General features: G+C 38.6%; 1 protein-coding gene across 1 annotated transcript in view; it reads right to left on the minus strand.

Annotated features, from left to right (window-relative positions):
* OLFM4 (olfactomedin 4) overlaps positions 1-19056 on the minus strand; it is a 40638-nt gene that overhangs the window by 9603 nt on the left and 11979 nt on the right. Inside the window, exons 3-4 of the mRNA XM_069068626.1 lie at positions 11679-11891; positions 7962-8115 (exon numbers count right to left, since the gene is read on the minus strand). Coding sequence (XP_068924727.1) covers positions 7962-8115; positions 11679-11891 — 367 coding nt within the window. The remainder of the gene's footprint in view (positions 1-7961; positions 8116-11678; positions 11892-19056) is intronic.

Here is a 19056-nt window from a genome sequence, read left to right on the forward strand (position 1 = left end):
AAATGATTTGTGAAAACTCCACTGTGACTATTTTAAAAATGCTGTGGTTAATGGCATTTTCTAAAATGCCATTCTCGGATATCTGCAGAGAAGCATGCTCTAATCTTAGATCTACTATTAATGCTATAAGCTATTAATGCCGTCCACTGTTAATACTAATATCGTCCAGAACTCATAATAATCTCCCATGGGCAGGTCGCTTAACCTTATCTGAGCAAGAGGAGAATTCTATTGACTTATGATACTAACAAAATTTAAATGACCATAGCTATCCAATTCTAGATAAAGACTAAAGAAAATCAGGACAGCTGAGTACACAGCTTCAGGCTGAATCCTTCACTAGTTTCTTAGGTTCTAGGAAGCTCATTCTTTCACATATTAAGTTTCCCATTCATTAAGCACCTACTATGTGTCCAGCACTGTGCTACGCATAGAATCATATAAATATTTAGAATTTAAAGAGACCTTAAAGGTCATTTCATTCACACACATCCCTCACAAATAAGCAAACTGTCTTTCAGAAAAATGACATGATGTGCCGGAAGGCACAGAGGTATTCAAACCCAAATCTTCCAATACCAAACCCAGCACTCTTTCTACTGGATCGTGTTTCCTCCTCATGACTGAAATCTATCACTAGAGTTTCCAATCTAGACTCGCCTGAATGTAGTCACTTAGATTCAGCAATAGGAAGACATAGTCAGTTGGTTTTTTGGGCAGGCAGAGAATTAATGGGGATAAGGCCAATTATCTTGGTTCAGAGGGTTCTGTGAAATGGAGCAGAAAAGAAGGATGCTGTTTGCAGCAAAAATAAATGATAGTATGCTTGGTATGATGCTGTAAATATATTGACTGAATCTGAGTTCTGGATGGGACAAGAGCTGGAAATTTGTAGCTGCAGGGGAGGAAAAATGGAGCTCAGAATTCTTTTATAGCTGACACTTGCGAATAGGTTTCCTTACTCTGTGCAGCTCTGCAGTGAAAAGTCAGACAGGCCAGATTTTAGAGTCCCATAATCGGGAGTAACTTTAATTAAAGTCTCCACAGGCTCACAACTTTGTGGTGCCTGGGGATTTTCCAAGCTCTCTCAATTCTGCATTATCAAGCAAACCAAATAGAAAGGGAGTGAGAGAAAGAAATTGATTTAAAAACATGACAAAAGTCAGTTTAATATAAACATCATAAATATAATATGAACAAAACCTGGAGAGTAGCCAATGGCTTGGCAGGAATTCAGGTATGTCCAAGGTTGTTGGGAAAGTGAAAGAAAACCTGGGATCAATTTGCTCAAAAAACCCAGCTCAGCTTGGGGTGTTTTACAAAGCCTATGTGTGGGGACCTAGGAGAGAGTCCCAAAGAAACCAAATCAAGAAAATTGGCCATGCTTTATTTCCTGTCTGGCTATTAAGGAATACTTCTGACCTCCCTTCTTTCTTGAGACACTGACTCTTGATAACCTAGGTAAGTGAAGGATTGGTATGATATACTGAAGAGAGTCAGGAGACCTGGTTTCTGATCCCAGTCTTGATCATAATTAGCTGTGTGACCTTGAGCAAGTAACTCAACCTCTCTGAATCTCAGCTTCCTTACCTACAGAAAGAGAAAGTTAGACTAAATTGCCTCTGAGGTTCATTGCAAACTCCAAAAATGTTGTAAGGCTAAGGTTTTCTTAGTAACTTCAAATGCTAGAATAATCTATTCCACTGGGAAGCTTTCCTGAGTTAAGAGGAAGAAAAAAATCTTAGTATTTCCAGAAGCAAAGATCAATTCCTCTATTCACAGACTTGAATTTATCCCCATGGAAACCATAAGAAGATGACATGCATAGGTCTATGAAATAACTGCTGGCAGACAAATGCATGTATTTGGAGTCAAAGAATCTGGGCCTGAATTCAAGCTCTGCTCTTCTTAATCAATTAATTAATCAACAAGAACCTATTACACATCTCATATATTCTGAGGGCAAAACGTGGGCAAGCCACTTCACCTTTATGCATCTCAATTTCCTCTTCTCTACAATGATAGAGTGAGATGAGATGATATCAAGGTCTTTTCCAGTGCTATATAGGCTATCATCCTCTAACCTTAATTAAAAGTCAAGGACATTTCAGCTCACTAACCAGGAAAAAATGTGTCCTCACTTAGTTCCATAAGTGAGGGAAAAGACATTTCCCCAATTCTCCCAATTCTGCATGACATCATGGTCTCTAACCAAATGTAAGAAAGATTGGGAGGGATGCTAAGTGATTTTTCTACTTGGCACAAAACTGAAAGGATTGTAACCATGACACACTTTTTAGGTGATTCTATAGAATGCAGACACCTGGACATGTAGCACAAAGCAAGGGTTTGAAAGAAAAACTGACTGTAGGCAATAGAAATCAATAAAAATGGAAAGCCCTGAGAACATCAATGCAATGATCGTCTCTGCTGTCAGATACCGCCTCCCTTTGCCATTGATACAGCTAGAAAGGATTGGTGACAGTGCTGCTAGCTCATACCACTTATTTAGCTTGTCTAGAGGTTGCATTGAGTGCACTGGAATCTAGCACTATATGATTCACAAAAGGCTTTTTCACTTCATTCACTAGTTCAACAATTACAGGCATATTTCTTTAGGCGTAGACCAGACCCCATACTTTCTCTGCACAGAAATTTGCAGTGCTTTTCTACTGCCTACCAGACAAAGTTCAAACCCCTTTGGCCAGTGAATAACTGTCCACAAACTGGTGTCAGCTTTATCTCTTACTCTTCCAATGAGTCAGAGGAAGTGTGGTATAGTGGAAAGATCTCTGTGTTTGGAATTCAGAGAAACCTAGCTTCATATTAGATCCCTTTGTCACTGTGTAGCAATGGAAACCATGAGCCTGCCACTTAAATGGGCTGAGCCTCAGTTTTCTTATCTAGGATAATGACTTCCATAGTATGTGTCTTCATGAGAGCAATGTGGTTTGGAGACTAGAGTCAAGCCTGAGGGTCAAAACCTGACTTTGGGCAAGTTCACTCAACTTCTCAGTTCTCTGGGCAGCTCTCTAAGACTCCAGTTGTGGAAAAGGTGTAAACTTGCATTGGAAGAGGGATTTTGCTAATCCAGGAGTTCCTTATATCAATCAAATATCAATCCAGCTCTTGTCCCTATAATCCCATTGGGAGGTTCAAAGAAGATAATGTGCTCAAAATACATTGTTAGGGGTGGCTAGGTGGTGCAGTGAATACAGCACTGGCCCAGGAGTCAGGAGGACCTGAGTTCAAATCCGACCTCAGACACTTAACACAAAAACTAGCTGTGTGACCTTGGGTAAGTCACTCAGCTCCAATTGCCCTCCAAAAAATTAAAATAAAAAAATAAATTAAAATCAAAATACATTGTCAAGCTATGTCGGTTTTTGCTATTTCTTGCTTCTAGACAGCAGACTACTCTGTTTCTCAGACTTTCCTACACCAGCCAGCTCTTTCTCCTCATCCCTGCCTCCTGGCTTCCTTGGCTTCCTTCCATTCTCAGCTAAAGTCTCACCTTTTAATTTACATGAACTGATGCAAAGTGAAATAAGCAGAACTAGGAAAACATTGTTCCCAGGAACAGCAACATTATATGATGACTTTCTGTTAATAACTCAGGTATTCTCAGCAATACAATGATCTAAAACGATTCTGAAGGACTCATGATGAAAGTTGCTGTCCATCTCCAGAGAAAGAACTAGTGGAACATGAATGTGGATCAAAGAAAATTTTTCTTTATTTTTCTTGGGTCTTTTTTATGTCTGCGTTTTCTTTTGCAGCATCACTTACATGGAAATGTGTTTTGCATGACTACATATATATAATCTATGTCAAATTGTTTGCCTTCTCAATGAGGGGTAAGGCAGAGAGGGAAAGAATTTGGAACTCAAAATTTGAAAAACCAAAACTAAAACTAATGTTAGGCAGCTAGGTGGTGCAGTGAATAGAGCACCGGCTCTAGAGTCAGGAGGACCTGAGTCCAAATCTGGCCTCAGACTCTTAACACTTACTAGCCATGTGACCTTGGGCAAGTCACTTAACCCCAAATGCTGCCTTCCCCCCTCCAAAAAGCAAAAAAATAAACAAAACCCAATGTTAAAATTGTTTGTACATATAATTGTACATGTAATACCTTTGCTAAGGTGTACTTTTCCACTCCTGGGCTGAAGGAATGCTAGCTGAATTTCAAATTCAAATGCCCCATCTTCCCTGGAGCCTTCCTGATTGCCATGGTGGCTAACAACCTCTTCCTTCTGGGAACTAGCCTGGCACTTTATTTTGCATTCACAGCATACTCTCTTATATGTGCATTCATACTATGTTTCCTTGCCATGTAAGCTCCATCAAGTATGGGATCTCTTCATATCTAAATCTGTATTTCTTTCATCACATTTCTTTCATCATCTGTATACAATAGGTACTTAATAAATGCACTATTTATAAAATTGCCTCTTAAAACACCTACTCTTCGCATAGCATTCTCAGTCCAAAGTGCTCTGATGTTTACAAAGACCAAAATAATAGTTTCTGCCCTCCAAAAATGCATTCTTTATTTTTTTAAATGTTAAGATTCATAGCTATAATCCAAAATAGCAACAGCCCAAGTCACTTAATAGTAAGTGGTACAAACAGGGGAAAAAAACCACTAGGAATACAGAAGGGTCAGAGATCATTTCAGCTGGGGTGATCATGAAGGTGATTAGATTTATGCTGAGCTTTAAAGGATGAATAGGATTTCAATGAGCACAAACACAAGGGGAGAGTATTCCAAGTAAGCAATTTGGTTCATGCTAGCTGAATTTAAAACAGCCATCTTTTAAAAATCTAATAAAAAATGAAATTCAGATGGACAAAAAAAATAGGGATTTCCTAAGGCCTTGGTGGTGGATTTGAATGATTGCTGTGGCCCAGGAAGCTGAGCTCTGCTGATAGCATGTCCATCAGGACATAATTAGCCCAGTAAGGAAGCTATTGCAATAGTCTCAGGCATGAATCACAGAATCCCAATCCAAGCTAAAAGGGAAATTAGAAGCCATGTGGTCCAACCTGGACCTAAACAGTCATTTCCTCAACAATATTCTGACAAGTGATCATCCAGGCTCTGACTGAGGACCACAAGTGATGGGGATCTTACTGTCCATGGAGGTAGGCCATTCCATTTTTTTGCAGCTGAACTTGTTAAGGTTATTTTTTTTCTTGTAACATTAGAACTAAGATCTGTCTCTTTCCTACTTCTGCCCATTACTTCTATTCCTTCCTTCTGGGGACAAGCAGACTGAGTTTAATCTCTCTTCCAGGTGACAACCCTTCAAAGGTTTGAAGGCAGTAATCATGTCCTTCCACCTAGCCCCAGATTTTCTCTTCTCTCATGTCCAGTTCCTTCAACTGATCTTCACAGGGCATTATCTCCAATCCCTCACCATTCTAGCTATCCTTTTTTGGACATGTTCCAAATATCAATGGCATTCTTTAAACAGTGATTCCTGAAATTAAAAGCAATACCCCAAATGTCTTCTGCCTAGGGCCAGTCTTACTTGGCTTCTTTTATAGGCACCGTCAATTATCTGTCATTCAATTCTACTCGTGTGTTTGTGCACACAATTCTTTTACTCTTTTTAAGAAAAGCTATTAAGAGCATTCTTATAGTCTGGTATGTGGTAGTAGGATAATGAAATCAGAGAGAAAGGGGAGTGGAAAAATTTAGACACCAAGTTTTGATGGCAGTGACAGAAAAGGATAGAAGGGCATCAACGGTCAGGTATAGCACAACTCCAGATCCAAGGAGTTATGTTTAAAGACCAAGAAAGTCATGAGTCTTAGAGCCATGAACCAGAACTTAGTGGTCATCAGAGTTCATAATATGATAAAAGAAAAAATGCTGGACCCAGACAAAATGTGCCTTGGCTCAGCACTGAGAAGAAGCTGATCCCTAAGAAGATAAAGTAATCCTCAAGGCCTACAGCCTAGGACATCATCCTTAATATAGGATGCTTAGAATTAGGTGACATTTTATGCCTAAATTTGTTACTTTCACAGTGATCCTTTTTCTAATTAATAGTCCTTGTCTATTAGTCTTTCTCTCTCAATGTAGGTTCATTTTTATCAAATGCAAGAGCTAAACATAAGCAGGATACATGCTTCCTAATTGATCTCTCTGATTCCAAACTCTCCCCTTTCCAATCCAATGTCCACTCAGCTGCCAAAACAAAATTTCCCTAAAGCACAAATTTGAACATGGCATTCCCCCGCTCCAAATCCTTCATTGCTTCCATATTGTCTTATTTTGTTTGACCCCAGAAGGCAATGGGTGGATGCTGCAAAGGGACAGATAGATGTTTAGTGTAAGGTGAAAAAATTCTTTTTAAATTAGAGGTATCCAAAAGTGGGATAAGCAACCTTGGAGGTAGAGATCTTCCTGCCTTGAGGTTTTTAAAAGCAAAGGATGGATGACCACTTATGGGGGGAGGGACTTTTTCATGGATGATTTGGAATGGGTAGCCTATGAGGTCTTCTGCTGTGTTGGAGCAGTGCAAAACTCCTCAGCCTGGCATTTAAAGCCTTCCAGAAGCTGACTTCACTCTACCTTTCCAGCTTAATTCCATATTATTCCGCATTGACACAGTCTATGTTCCAGCTAGGCTGGATTGTTATGACTTTCCCAAATTCAGTAACCCTTCTCTTACCTCCTAGAATTCATCCTATGGAAAATACTATGCACATCCAGAGAAAGAACTATGGAGTCTGAATGTAGATCGAAGCATTTTATTTTCTCTTTTTTGTTTTTTCTTTTTTATCCCTAGTGGTTTTTCCCTGTTGTTCTGATTGTTTTTTTCACAATATGACTAAAGTGGAACTATGTTTAATTTGATTGTACATGTATAGCCTGTATCAGATTGACTACCATTTGGGGGAGGGGGGAGGGGAAGGAGGGAACATATTTTAGAACTCAAAATCTTATAAAAGTGAATGTTGAAAACTAACAAATCAATTAATTTAAAAAATTCATCCAAGCCATCTACAATACCCAGAATGTACTCCCTCCACATCTCTGTTTTTAAGATTCTTTATCTTCCTCCAAGACTCAATCTAGTTGCTACCTCCTTCTTGAAGCTTTCTTACTTGTTAGTACTATCTTCCAATATTTTTTAAATTAAAGGGGACATCCTTTGACTCACTTCTTTAAGAGGCCAATTCACTGAATGGGTGCTACCTCACTCAAAGTGAGAAACTGAAAAGAAAATAGCCTAAAAGGACCAGGGTCTCTCATTGCATCCTGGGCCATCTCCAGTTCTCCAGTCATCCTGATGAATATCTTGTCACTGGATCAAGATGGCTCTGGAGGAGAAAGTGAGGCTGGTGACCTTGCAGAGCCCTCCCTCATTCAAATCAAAGTCAACTGCAAGTCATGTCATCTTTTGCCTGATGTCATGGTCCTCTTCAAAAACAAAGGACAAACAACAATTGATTTGTCTCTCGGTGTGATGCATCTCCCCCCTCCACCCAATAGAATGTAAGCTTCCTGAGGATAGAAACTATTGTGCTGTCTTTCTAGCCCCAGCAAACAGCACAATCCTTTCGCACTGCAAAAGGAGCTTGATAAATGTGTTGTATCAAACTGAAGAAAATAAAACCAATCCAATGTGTTGGCACCTTTCACAGAAGAGCCCCCAGGTGTGTATTATGTAGAACTATGTGGAAAGGAGATTTAAAATAATGAGAACAAACCCCCATAGGGAACACTGGAGGAAGGTGAAATCCTTCCTTCTTTGTCTTCAGCAATCCACTTATTCCGCTTTCCTGTATCAGGAATGCAATCCACCAAGGTGTTTGAGTACTTTGGCAGAGCTATAATTATATATTTTTTTGTCTTCCTGGTTCTTAAGTGTCAAAACAACTTCACATTCTCCCTCATTTCCTCACCTCTTTGACCCTGACCAAGAGGTAAATCAAAGAATGCTTACCAGGTGGGATAAAGGGATGTGTATTGTTTTGACCTCTAAACTCTTCACACTCTTTCAGTCTCTTCTGCAGGGCCACAACTTCCCGACGGATTGCAAGGATATTGTGCTTGTCTAGTGACTCCAACTCCTGCACCAGGAGAGTCATATTCCTGATCTGAGGAAATAAAAATTCAGAGTGACTTTATATTATTGTGCAATTTCTTTCATAAACATTCGGGGGATGAATTTGTCATTTAGTGAAACATTGCCAGAGAATACACCAGAGGGCTTGTGAATGGTTTCATTTGGAAGAATACATTTTATGGGTTAGCGTGAATGCCTGTCAGATTTCAGGCAGATGTGTGTGACAAGAAGAAAATGGCAAAGATTTTAACAGCTTTAATAATAGACTGCGGCCTCTTTCAGAACATCTACACATGTCCATTAAAGTTCATTTCTAATAACATGCCCCTATAAATTCGTGCTTATTCATTCTGTCTTATAATTATGTTTTTAATGAATGTTAAGGCCCTCTGAACACTTCAAGTTCAAAAATGTATGTTAAGAATTGTGAATTTTTCCATTGGTGATGCTTTTATTAATGTGTTGGTTAATATCCATTATTAGACTATAATGCAATAAGATAGTCTGTATTCAAAGACCAGAAATGACTTCACCAATGAACTCTCCAGGTATTATTCTGAGGATGGTGGCAAATAGTGGAGTAAAACGTTATGAAAGGATCCAGGGGACAAAGCCACATTTGAAAATACTAGACCCAGATTTATCTATTCTGTATTTTACCTTTCTAGCAAATACCATCCAACAAACAAAGGTGTTTGTAAGCCAAGTTGGATATTTGAGTCCAGACTAGAGAAGGTTTCAGGTGTTTGATTTGGCATGACATTGAATAGTCTAAGTATATTTGGCCAAGCCCATTATAAAGAAGATGGAAAACCAATTTTATTCTGAAACCCTGTTGTAACTATTATAATAACAACAACAATGATATTATTAATAATAAAAATAAACTGCTAATACCTAATGCTTTGTATAAATTGTCTCTCATTCAGACCCCACAACAAAATGTCTGTTTTTTAAGGCAGGTCTTATTCAACACATTTTGCAAATGAGAAAACTAGGACTCAAGAAGGTTGAGGGTCTGTCTTAAGTCCAATCATCTTCCCATTTCCCCACCAGTCAATGTTTGATTCATGTGATCAACCTCACATTCAATTTAAATAGGCAAAAGACTTCCAAAGTTAGGATCTATGTATTCACAGTCATGTTTCTATTCAATAGGGGTAGGAGTCTTTTTTTTAAATTGTGTGAGAACTTGGGGAACCATATAGACTAACCAATGAACTATGAATAGGAAATAGTATGGCCAGGAAGCACTTGGGACCTAAACTGGGTCATAGCTCAGAGTAACAACCTTGGCAAAAGCATGAGATGCAGTCAAGCAGAGTTGAGTAACAATAGGAAATAGAATTTGGCAACAAAGCAAGAATAAGATGCAAATGAAGTGAGGAAATGGACATGATGTCCAAGAACATGCTAAAAGAACTATCCTGTACCAACTGGGAGTTCATTGATCAATTCATTCATTTATCGGGCAAATTTTGGTAGAGATGCTACTAGGCAAAAATTAATTAAGACATGAAATAAGACAGCATGCCTATTTTCAAAAATGTATTCTGAAGTTCTACAGAAGCATAGAAGAGTAAGTGTTCATTTCTAGGTTGAATATCCATAAGCATTCATAGAGGAAATGGTATCTGATCTGGGACTTGAAAGACAGATAGAATTTCTACCTGCAGGGACAGGGGTGGGAAAAAGTTAGGGCAGTATTTTCCAGGCCCAAATGGTATAGACAGGTTAAGCGAAGAGCTACTTACCCATGCAATAATCTTTCTAACACACCATGAAAGTATATGCATGAAAGAATGTGTTCTCCCACAATATACAAAGATGACCCTATGAACCCACTGTCCATAGACAATGTAATTTAAATCATTTTTCCAGTGGAAATGAGGGATCAGGTCTGCCTTATAGATAATCACATATATATGCAAGATGGTAAACCCTCAACTTCTTTTAATGTTATAGTCCCCAACCATGGAATAGATCAAAAGTACATGGGGTAGTAAAAAAAAAAAACAATCTATTTAGAACCAGATGGCTTGGTTTTAAATTCCAGCCCTGCTATTTACTCCCTGTGTTATTGAGAGCAAATTGCTTCACTTCTTTAAATGTTTCCTTATCTGTAAAACAAAAGTGTTGAAACAGATGACCTTTAGGGTCTTTTCCCGTTCTAATTCCTATGGTACAGGGGAAATAGTGAGGTTGCAGGCAATGTAGAATGCGGTGCAAAAATTAGGAGGAGGGAGAGGATTCTTATTGCAAATTGCAAAATAAAGGCAAGAAGAAAGTGGTAGAAGGAGATGGTCTTCCCTGCTTGACCAGCTTTTGTTCTAGTCTGTCACTTTGTTCATATGCCAGGCAAGGAGGATTTGGAGAGAAAGATGAGCCCCAGTGCCTTTGTCTCTGCACAGTCCTGTGAGGTTTGGGGGTGATTCAGGCTCACAATTATGGATTTAACAGGAGTTATCTGTACTTCCCCAACTCCAAGTCAGTTGTTTGGTATCAGCTTCACACAAAACAGTAAGGATAATAGATTTTCTCTTAGCCTAGGGAATTCTGCTGGATTTTTAAAACCTTCCAGAGGTATAGTGGCCCGTTGTCTTGGCCATGTCCTAAAAGACCCTACCACCATGAAGGAGAGGCTTTCTATCTATTGCACTTCAATAGATGGGAGCAAATAGCTTTGAAGAGCTAAAGGTTAGCATGGCAGAGAATATCTTGTTGACCACAAGACTAGCAAGGATGTCCAGCAGATACAATTAGATACAATGATGAAAAGAGATGTGATCCCCAAAAAGATGACATTACACTCAACAAAATATAATAATATTGCAGGGCTGGAGGTGTATTGTGCTAGTCATCCTGACCCTATACATTCCAATTTGTGTATTCTTCATTAATGTACCTTGACCATTCAGGTTCTCTTTGTGTTCATGTTCTTTTTGACATGTGTGTCTTTCGCAAATGTATTCTGTGAGTTCCTGGTAGAGACCCATCAGGAATATTCTCTGCATATGTATCCTTATCTACTAGTGGTATGATAATCTATGTTGGAGTATATGTAACATAGACATCCATTGAGGGTTCTGTTCTTATTACTTGATTGGCTATTCTGTTTGAACAAATGTATTTTTCATGAATGTGAAAACTTTACTTTTATTAACAAGTAAAAGTAAAATAAATTTATGAGGAGTACTGCAAATTTAATATAGTATTCAGGGAGGCAGACCCATGACAGAGAGTAGACCAGGTGCTACATAGAGATTGAGTATGACAAACTTGCTCTAAACAACCTCATGTTCTAAAAAACAGAGTTACCTGGTCCCCACTGAGCGAAATAAAGAGTCCTGAGCCATATAGCACTCACTATATCAGGACCCTAACCATTGGGTATAATAATCCTATCTCTTTACTTAATCATGGTTTTCAAAGAGGACTCAATACATAATTCTAGATAATGTATTTGATCAGTTTCCTTTGCAAGATAGCAATGGCAATAAATACCAGTTGTGCAGATATATAGCTGTGGCACAAGAAAAGAATCACATTTCTTTTTTTCTAGTAAATAATTCAAAAGAAGATTTTGAAACTTACCTCCAGCTCCAGTTGGTCAATGATGACATTGCTTCCAACAAAACTGAGTTTCAATTCTGTGACCAGTTTCTGCATCTCACTCACTTCTAATTTAAGCAGCTCAAAGTCTAGTTTACTGTAAGAAATACTGGTCTCTTCCATGACCTGAATTTTGATGCTTAGGTTTAGGAGCCTCTGTTCAAATAACTCCATCATTTTGGTATATTCCTTCACCTGAAGGGTAGAAAAGAATCGAGATCAATGATAGTGTGCTTCTAAATACCCTATTCTTCCTGGATGAGATTAGGTTCCCATCAATCAGCCAACAAATCTAGAGGTGATTTTCCTATAAAGAAGCTGAATAAAAGCATCTTTCTGAGGATTTCAACCAGTCCACCAACTGGACTAGTTGAAAACAGTGCAACCTTTCATTTCATGTTTGGTAAAAATATCACCTTCTCCAGTGATGCATGAAGACATACAGTTCTCAAACAATAAATAAAAACACCAGGGAAGGCAATGGTTGGCACCCACTATCCCCATACTCTTGATTCTGATTGGAGAGAAAATGGAATGACTCGATTTTCATTTTTGGTTGCTCTACAGAGGTCAATCTTGAGTCAAATCTTGAGACTTTTCAATAGTGCTTTAAAGCAGTCATCTGGGTCTTGGCCAAAAGACCTTGGCCAAAGAGTTAGTCATGGGCTTCTCTGTACTTAGTTAAGCTGGTACTCAGACAGTAGACTTAGGCTATTAGGGGCATTTCTAGCTAAGTAGGATCTACCAGAGCTCACATTCTTCTGGCATAGATGTAGAAAACCCAAGATCACCTCCACACCACGATAAGCCATAGCAGTTGGACTTGTGAGGATTTTTTTTAAAGCATGGACAAGAATTGTGTAGTATGATGAAGAACAAAGGGATTACAACTGCACAAGTGGAAAATGTACTTCTACCATCACACCCCAGTCCACCTCATTGAGAACATAGATATCTCTATGCTACTAAGGTCTAAAGGAAGCACCAATTTAACATGCACTGTGTAAGTGTGTGCACAACAGCAAAACTGCACATTTCATTAAATGCACCTACATTTATTCCAAGAACTGATTATTGCAATCAGACCTTCAAATTACACATTTGTTGCATATATTTGAATGTCTGATCATTAAGTTGAAATATTTCCCAAAATTCCCTCAGTGTATTTAGTATGTAATTGGAATCTCCAAATGGATATTTCAATAAACACAGTTGGTGGTTTTTTCTGTGCATAATCTCTCAAGAAAATGTCAGGGCTTTTTAAAGAACTTGCTTATTAAAAGTTGCTGGCTTTACTTTTTTTTCCCTATTGCTTTAGCGATGCACTGAGGGCAGACTGCATTAATGTCATGAAGCAAGACCACAGTGTCTAGATTAATTCAATGCCACATGCTCCCCACCACCACCAAATCAACCTCACAAGTATAGCTGACTAGAGAATAGTTATTGCAAAATATCCACAAATTTTAACGGATGCAAGATTAATATGAACAACGTAGATTTTATTAATTTGTTGCTGTTCAATCATTTCAGTCATGTCTGACTCTCAGTGACCCCATTTGGGGTTTTCTTGGCAAAGATGCTAGAATGATTTTCCATTTCCTTCTACAGCTTATTTTACAGATAAAGAACTGAGGCATACAGGGTTAAGTGATTTGCTCAGGGTCACACGGCTACTAAGTGTCTGAGGCTGGATTTGAACTCAAGAAGATGAGTCTTCCTGACTCAAGGCTCAGCACTCTATCCACTGCATCACCTCCCTGCCCTGTTTTTTATTACTATGACCATAATAACATGATAGTATGATAAGAAATATTTAAAAAACAGTGATGTGACCTTTTAGGAACAGAGGGGCAGACATAAGATTTCATTGGCATAGAGAACTCTCTGTATGGAAACTCCCTCTACCAGTACAGATTATCACCTTCCCTGCAACTTGCAATCTTAGAGAATTGTCTATGGCTCTGAGGTTGAATGATTTACCCAAGGTAACAGCCAGTATGTGTTATAAGCAGGATACTTAAACCCAGGTTTCTCTGGCACTGATGCTAGCTCTTTATATACCACCCCACACTGCCTCTTACAGTGCTACCTATGACTATGTCCCTGGACCTTTCATGAGTAGAATTCTGAGATTTGCCTGATACTTTCTTAGTTACTAAAACCTTAGAGGAAAGGAAAGGGGAAGGGACGTTCACAGCAGAGTAAATGAGGTGGAGAAATAGTTCCACCATGCTTGGACCTGGTCAAACAACATCTGAAATAGTGTTCAATTCTTGACATGGCATTTTAGGAAGGAGGCTGACAAACTAGAGAGCATCAAAATAAAGGAAACATGAATAGGATATTGAGATGACTGGAGACTAGGTCACGTAAGAACTGGTTGAAAGAACTAGTTATACTTAGCTTTGAGAAGAAAAGATTTGGGGATAGCGGAGTGGTAGACAGTGATAATGTTATTCAAAGACTTGAAGGGCTTCCATTTAAAAAATGAGATCTTTCCTGCTTGGCTTCAAAGGGAAGAACCAAAAAAGAATTGGTGGAAATTACAGAGACTAAACAATAATAAGGCCAATAAAAAAAATTCTCTCTAACAATTAAAGCTGACTAAAAATGGAATGGAATTCTTTGAGAGGTAGTGAGTTTACCATACATAACTGGAATTCTGCAAGCAAAGGCTAGACATTCATTTGTTAGGGATGCTATAGAGTAAGGGTTCTTGGTATAGCATCTGTGAATTTTTCTAATAGATAACCACAATCAGTATAATTTTCTTTGTAATTCTATGTATTTTATTCTCTGCAAAGCAATCTGCAGGCTTCACCAGACTTCCAAAAGGGTCCATGAGATGAAAAAGGTTATGTTTCAGGTAGAAGTTGGATTAAATAATCACTGTGGTCTCTTCGAAATCTAAGATTCTTCGATTTTTAGCCCAAAGGCAGTCTTGTGTCTCTGTCATTTCAGCCCTCCCACTTAAATCAGCCATGTAAATTTGACTAGACTCACAGACCACAAACTGGAAAGAACCTAGGCTACAGGCAAATTAGGCAGGGAATAAAAGTGGAAAATGCAGCCTCTAACACTGCTACTATATTTCTCCAGGCTACTGATGCTCACTGTCAGCAAATATCTCATCATTGAATTTGACAAACCTAAGCAACAATGGTGACATTTAGGTGGGTACATGGATTTTTTTAAATTGCCTGAAACCTCTTAAGATTCTATCAGAAGCACATACACATGTACAAGATGACTGAGTTCCTGTTTCCATGAAAACCGGGCACAGACTCACATATTGTCAGGAATAGTGAGCCAAAACTTTGCAAGAATGCAAGCTTTGGAAATGAATCTGCTTATTGGCTTTTGGTCTTGTTAGCTCTTGGAACAAACAAAATATTTCTCAGCTTTCCTTGAACATTTCGGTGACTCAGTGCAGCTGTTGTTCTGCAAAAGAGGAAACAATAGCCACCATATCTGCTCAATGAAATGTAGCTCTTGCAGAGTCTACTGGAGGGTCCAAATGTGTTCTCATACCACAAGAAAGTCGGATAGTTTTGCTTATGCCTGCCACAAAATGAAGGAACTCTATAGTTTCATTTTTTGAAGTGAATTAAATCCTTAGTGAAAAGAACTTTTAAGTTCTTTTAAGAAAAAAAAATAGATATTTGGTCTAGCCCCTGTGGGTGGCATTTAATTCAATGATCTTTTGGCCAGACTAAAAAGCTTAAGACAATGGGAATTCTGGGAAGAGGAGATGAGGTCCCTAGGCAGGGCAAAATTCTTTTGCATGTGATCTTTCTCTGTGTTTTAAATGATTATCAGCATAAACCATCCACATCATGCTACTGATTTGTGAGGGAGATACGAAGGAGAGACATCATCAGTTGGATGCTGTTGTTTGTCCTTCATTCTCGAAGAGGACCAATGACACCAGGAGGGTGATGTCTTGGCTTGAAAGTGAATTGAATTTAAGTGAGACAGAGCTGTGAAAAGTCATCAGCCTCACTCTCTCCTCCAGAGTTCTCAGAGTCCAGTGGCAAGACACGGGTCAAGATGATTGGTGATGGCCCATAATGCAGTGGGAGACCTTGGCCTTTTCAAGCAAAGGTCTTTCCCAGGTCTCAATTTGTCTGAGGCAATGCCCATTCAATAATTAAAGGCTACATGATGTTGTTCATCCTTCTTGAAGAGGATCAATGATATGAGGAGGAGGATGTCTTGACTTGCAAGTGAATTGGATTTAAGTGAGGTAGGGCTGTGCAAAGTCACTAGCCCCACTCTCTCCTCTAGAGTCATCAGAGTCCAGTGGCAAGACATGGGTCAAGAAGATTAGTGAGGGCCACTTGGATAGGGAAATCTCAAAGCTTTGGTCAACTAGCCCAGGCATGGTGCCAAATCCAAATCGGTCACTGAAAATGCCTTTTATCTAACATCCCACATGCCCTCCTACTCACTAAAATCCTGTCATTATGGGTTCACAAAAGCAAACTATTTTGTGGGAGGCACAAGGAGCATTGGCCTAGGAATCAGGCGACCTCAGTTTGAATCCTGACTCTGTCACAAAGTACATATGTGCCATTATTTATCTGGGTCTGTTTCCTCATGTGCAAAATGAAGCAGTTGAACTAGACAGGCCCCATAATTTAGTGGAAAGAGTTATTGGCTTCAGATTTAAAGGAACTAGGTTCAAATCCTAGTTCTGACTCTTAATATCTTCGTGAATTTGAATAAATCTCTTAATGTCTCCAGGCCTCACTTTCCTCCTCTATAAAATGAGGAGAAGATGGATTTGGGGATCTCTAACTTCCTTTCCAAATCTAAATCTGTGGATCAATAGATTTAGACCTAGGAAAGGAATCTTAGAGGTCCTCAAATCCAAACCCCTAACAAGGAAATTAAAGAAGTCCTAGAGAAATTAAGGTCCTTGCCCAGGGCCGTACAAATGATGTCTAAGGCAGGATTGAAACACAGGCCTTCCTGGCACCAAATCTAGCACCCGATTTACTGTGTTACCTTGACTATCTATAATTCCTTCCATTTCTGTATCTCTGTGATTCTGTTTGGGATTCAGGTCAATAGTATGCCCCTCAGGGCTTCCCTTTATGTTATATCTTTCCTGTTCTGTTAATGGACTCTAAGAATGTAAACTAATTTCTTCCACTCCTTACTAGGACTGTGGCCTTGTTCTATTTCTATAATTAGCATACTGCTGTCTATTGAGCTAAAAAGAAGTCTCATTCATTTGTGTTTCCATAGGCTTCTCCAAACCAAAAACTATGGCAATGCCTATGGATTTTTAAATAGATTCATTTTTTTCTGATTTTAAACAGTAAAGTCAGTTAGGTCAACCAGGCTACAAGTCAATTTGGTTATTAAGAACCATATACACATCAGGTTCACTGTTTTTTAACCTATCCCTGTATCACCAAATGTCTACTCACCAGCTCTAGCTGAATGTTCTACAAGCATCCCAAATTCAATTTATCCAAAATGAAATTTTTTCCCCAAAAATCTACTGTTCTTCCATCTTCCCCTCTTTCTGTTGAGTCTACCATCTTCCTTCTAGTCACCTATGTTCATAACCTTGAAGTCATCACGTACTTTTCCCTCTCCCACACTCAACACACCTACCAATTTGCCAAGTGTCATGATGCTACCATGCTTGCATCTGTCCTCTTGATACACTTAGATGCCACATATCACCTTTTATGGACTATTGTAATAGCCTCTCTATTAGTCTCTCTGTCTTCAGTCTTTCCTCCTTCTAATCCATCTTCTACACAGTAGCCAAATTATTCTAAAAAGGTCTGATATTTCTCTACTCAATAAATTTGGTGGCTCCCTATTGTCTCTTAGAATACAAATTTCTCAGCTTATTTATAGGCCTTTCTGGTTTGGCTCTTGTCTACTTTCCCTGACTTATTTCACAAGATTTCCTTTTATGTGCTCTAGATTCCAGCCAAACTGGCATGTTCCCCATAGAATGTAAGTTTCTTGAGGGTAAGATCTACTATTCATTTGGCCTTTGTACCTCCAAGGAATATCACAGCACCTTGAATATGGTACCACTTAATGAATGTATGTCAAAGCTTCTCCTCAATAGAAGATGGGGAAAAGATCCTTTTGCTTCTTCTGCAAAGTCAGAGGACTATTAGTGTTGAACATTGTATGTACTGTTAGACTTGGCTGATATATGAGTTCGTTCTTGCCAAACTGCTTTTTTTCTTTTTCTTTCATTTTTCTCTTTTTGTTTTAAGAGATAGCTTGCTGGTTAGGAGGTGGGATGGACTCTTCAAAGTGAAAGTGATTTGAAAACAAAAGATCTATAAAAAGTAAAAATTGAATAAGAAGAGAAAAATGTGCATTGAACTGATCAGATAAAGAAGACCAGCATGTAATCTTCTCTTTATAATAACTAACATTTATATACATTTTAAGGTTTTCAAAGTACTTTATATGTATTCAACAAACCTTGTAAAATTTGCAAGAATAAACAAACTTCATAACAATTTTGTGAAGTGAGTGCTATTATTTTCCTCATATTATAGATGAAAAACCTGAGCTAGATGGTGGTTAAGTGACTAGTGAAGGTCACATAGCTAATCATAGGAGAAGGGTGGGCAGAATTTGAATTCAAGTCTTCTTGACCCTGAGTCCTTCTTTCTATCTACTATGGCAGTGAATGGAGAACCAGACTCTGAGTTAGAAAGACCTGGGTTCAAGTCTAGATTCTAACACATACCATGTGGGTAACCCCAGGAAATTTAACTTACCAGTGCCCTAGGCAACTTCTAATATTCCTGTTTATAGAATGATTGCCAATTTGCTTTAGTAGAGGGAGTTTCCTCATTGGGCATTCCCTATACCAATGAAATCACAGTTTTGGTTTAAAAATAAAATAAAAACTAATCCCATACCTGTAGACTGCTCTGCATTCAATGGTCAATTAGTCAATTTGGTTAGCTAATGAAGTCCCTAAATGTAGGGAGGTCTACAGCAAATTATTCAGATAAAGAAATCTATTCATAAACTAAAGCCTTGTCAGCAGCAGTGAGAATTAGAACTCACAACCCTTAAGTTTCTAGCACAGTACATTGACAACTACGTTATCATGGATTCATAGGATCAAATGTTTAAAGCTAGAAGGGACTTTCAAGGTCACTGAGTCCAACCGCTTCAATTTAATGATGCAGAAACTGAAGTTTCAAGAAGATTATAAAATAACACAGGTAGTAAGGGACTGGTTCAGAATTTGAACTCAGATCTTCCCGACTCCAGGCCCAGGGAACTTATTCTTTTCCCTTAAAAAAGACAAAGGAAGGAAGGAAGGAAGGAAGGAAGGAAGGAAGGAAGGAAGGAA

The sequence above is a fragment of the Petaurus breviceps genome, unplaced genomic scaffold (genome assembly GCF_028583685.1).
Source record: "Petaurus breviceps papuanus isolate PSGF00001 unplaced genomic scaffold, PetGlider_PUasm1.0 90769, whole genome shotgun sequence".
In the NCBI taxonomy this organism is placed as follows: domain Eukaryota; kingdom Metazoa; phylum Chordata; class Mammalia; order Diprotodontia; family Petauridae; genus Petaurus; species Petaurus breviceps.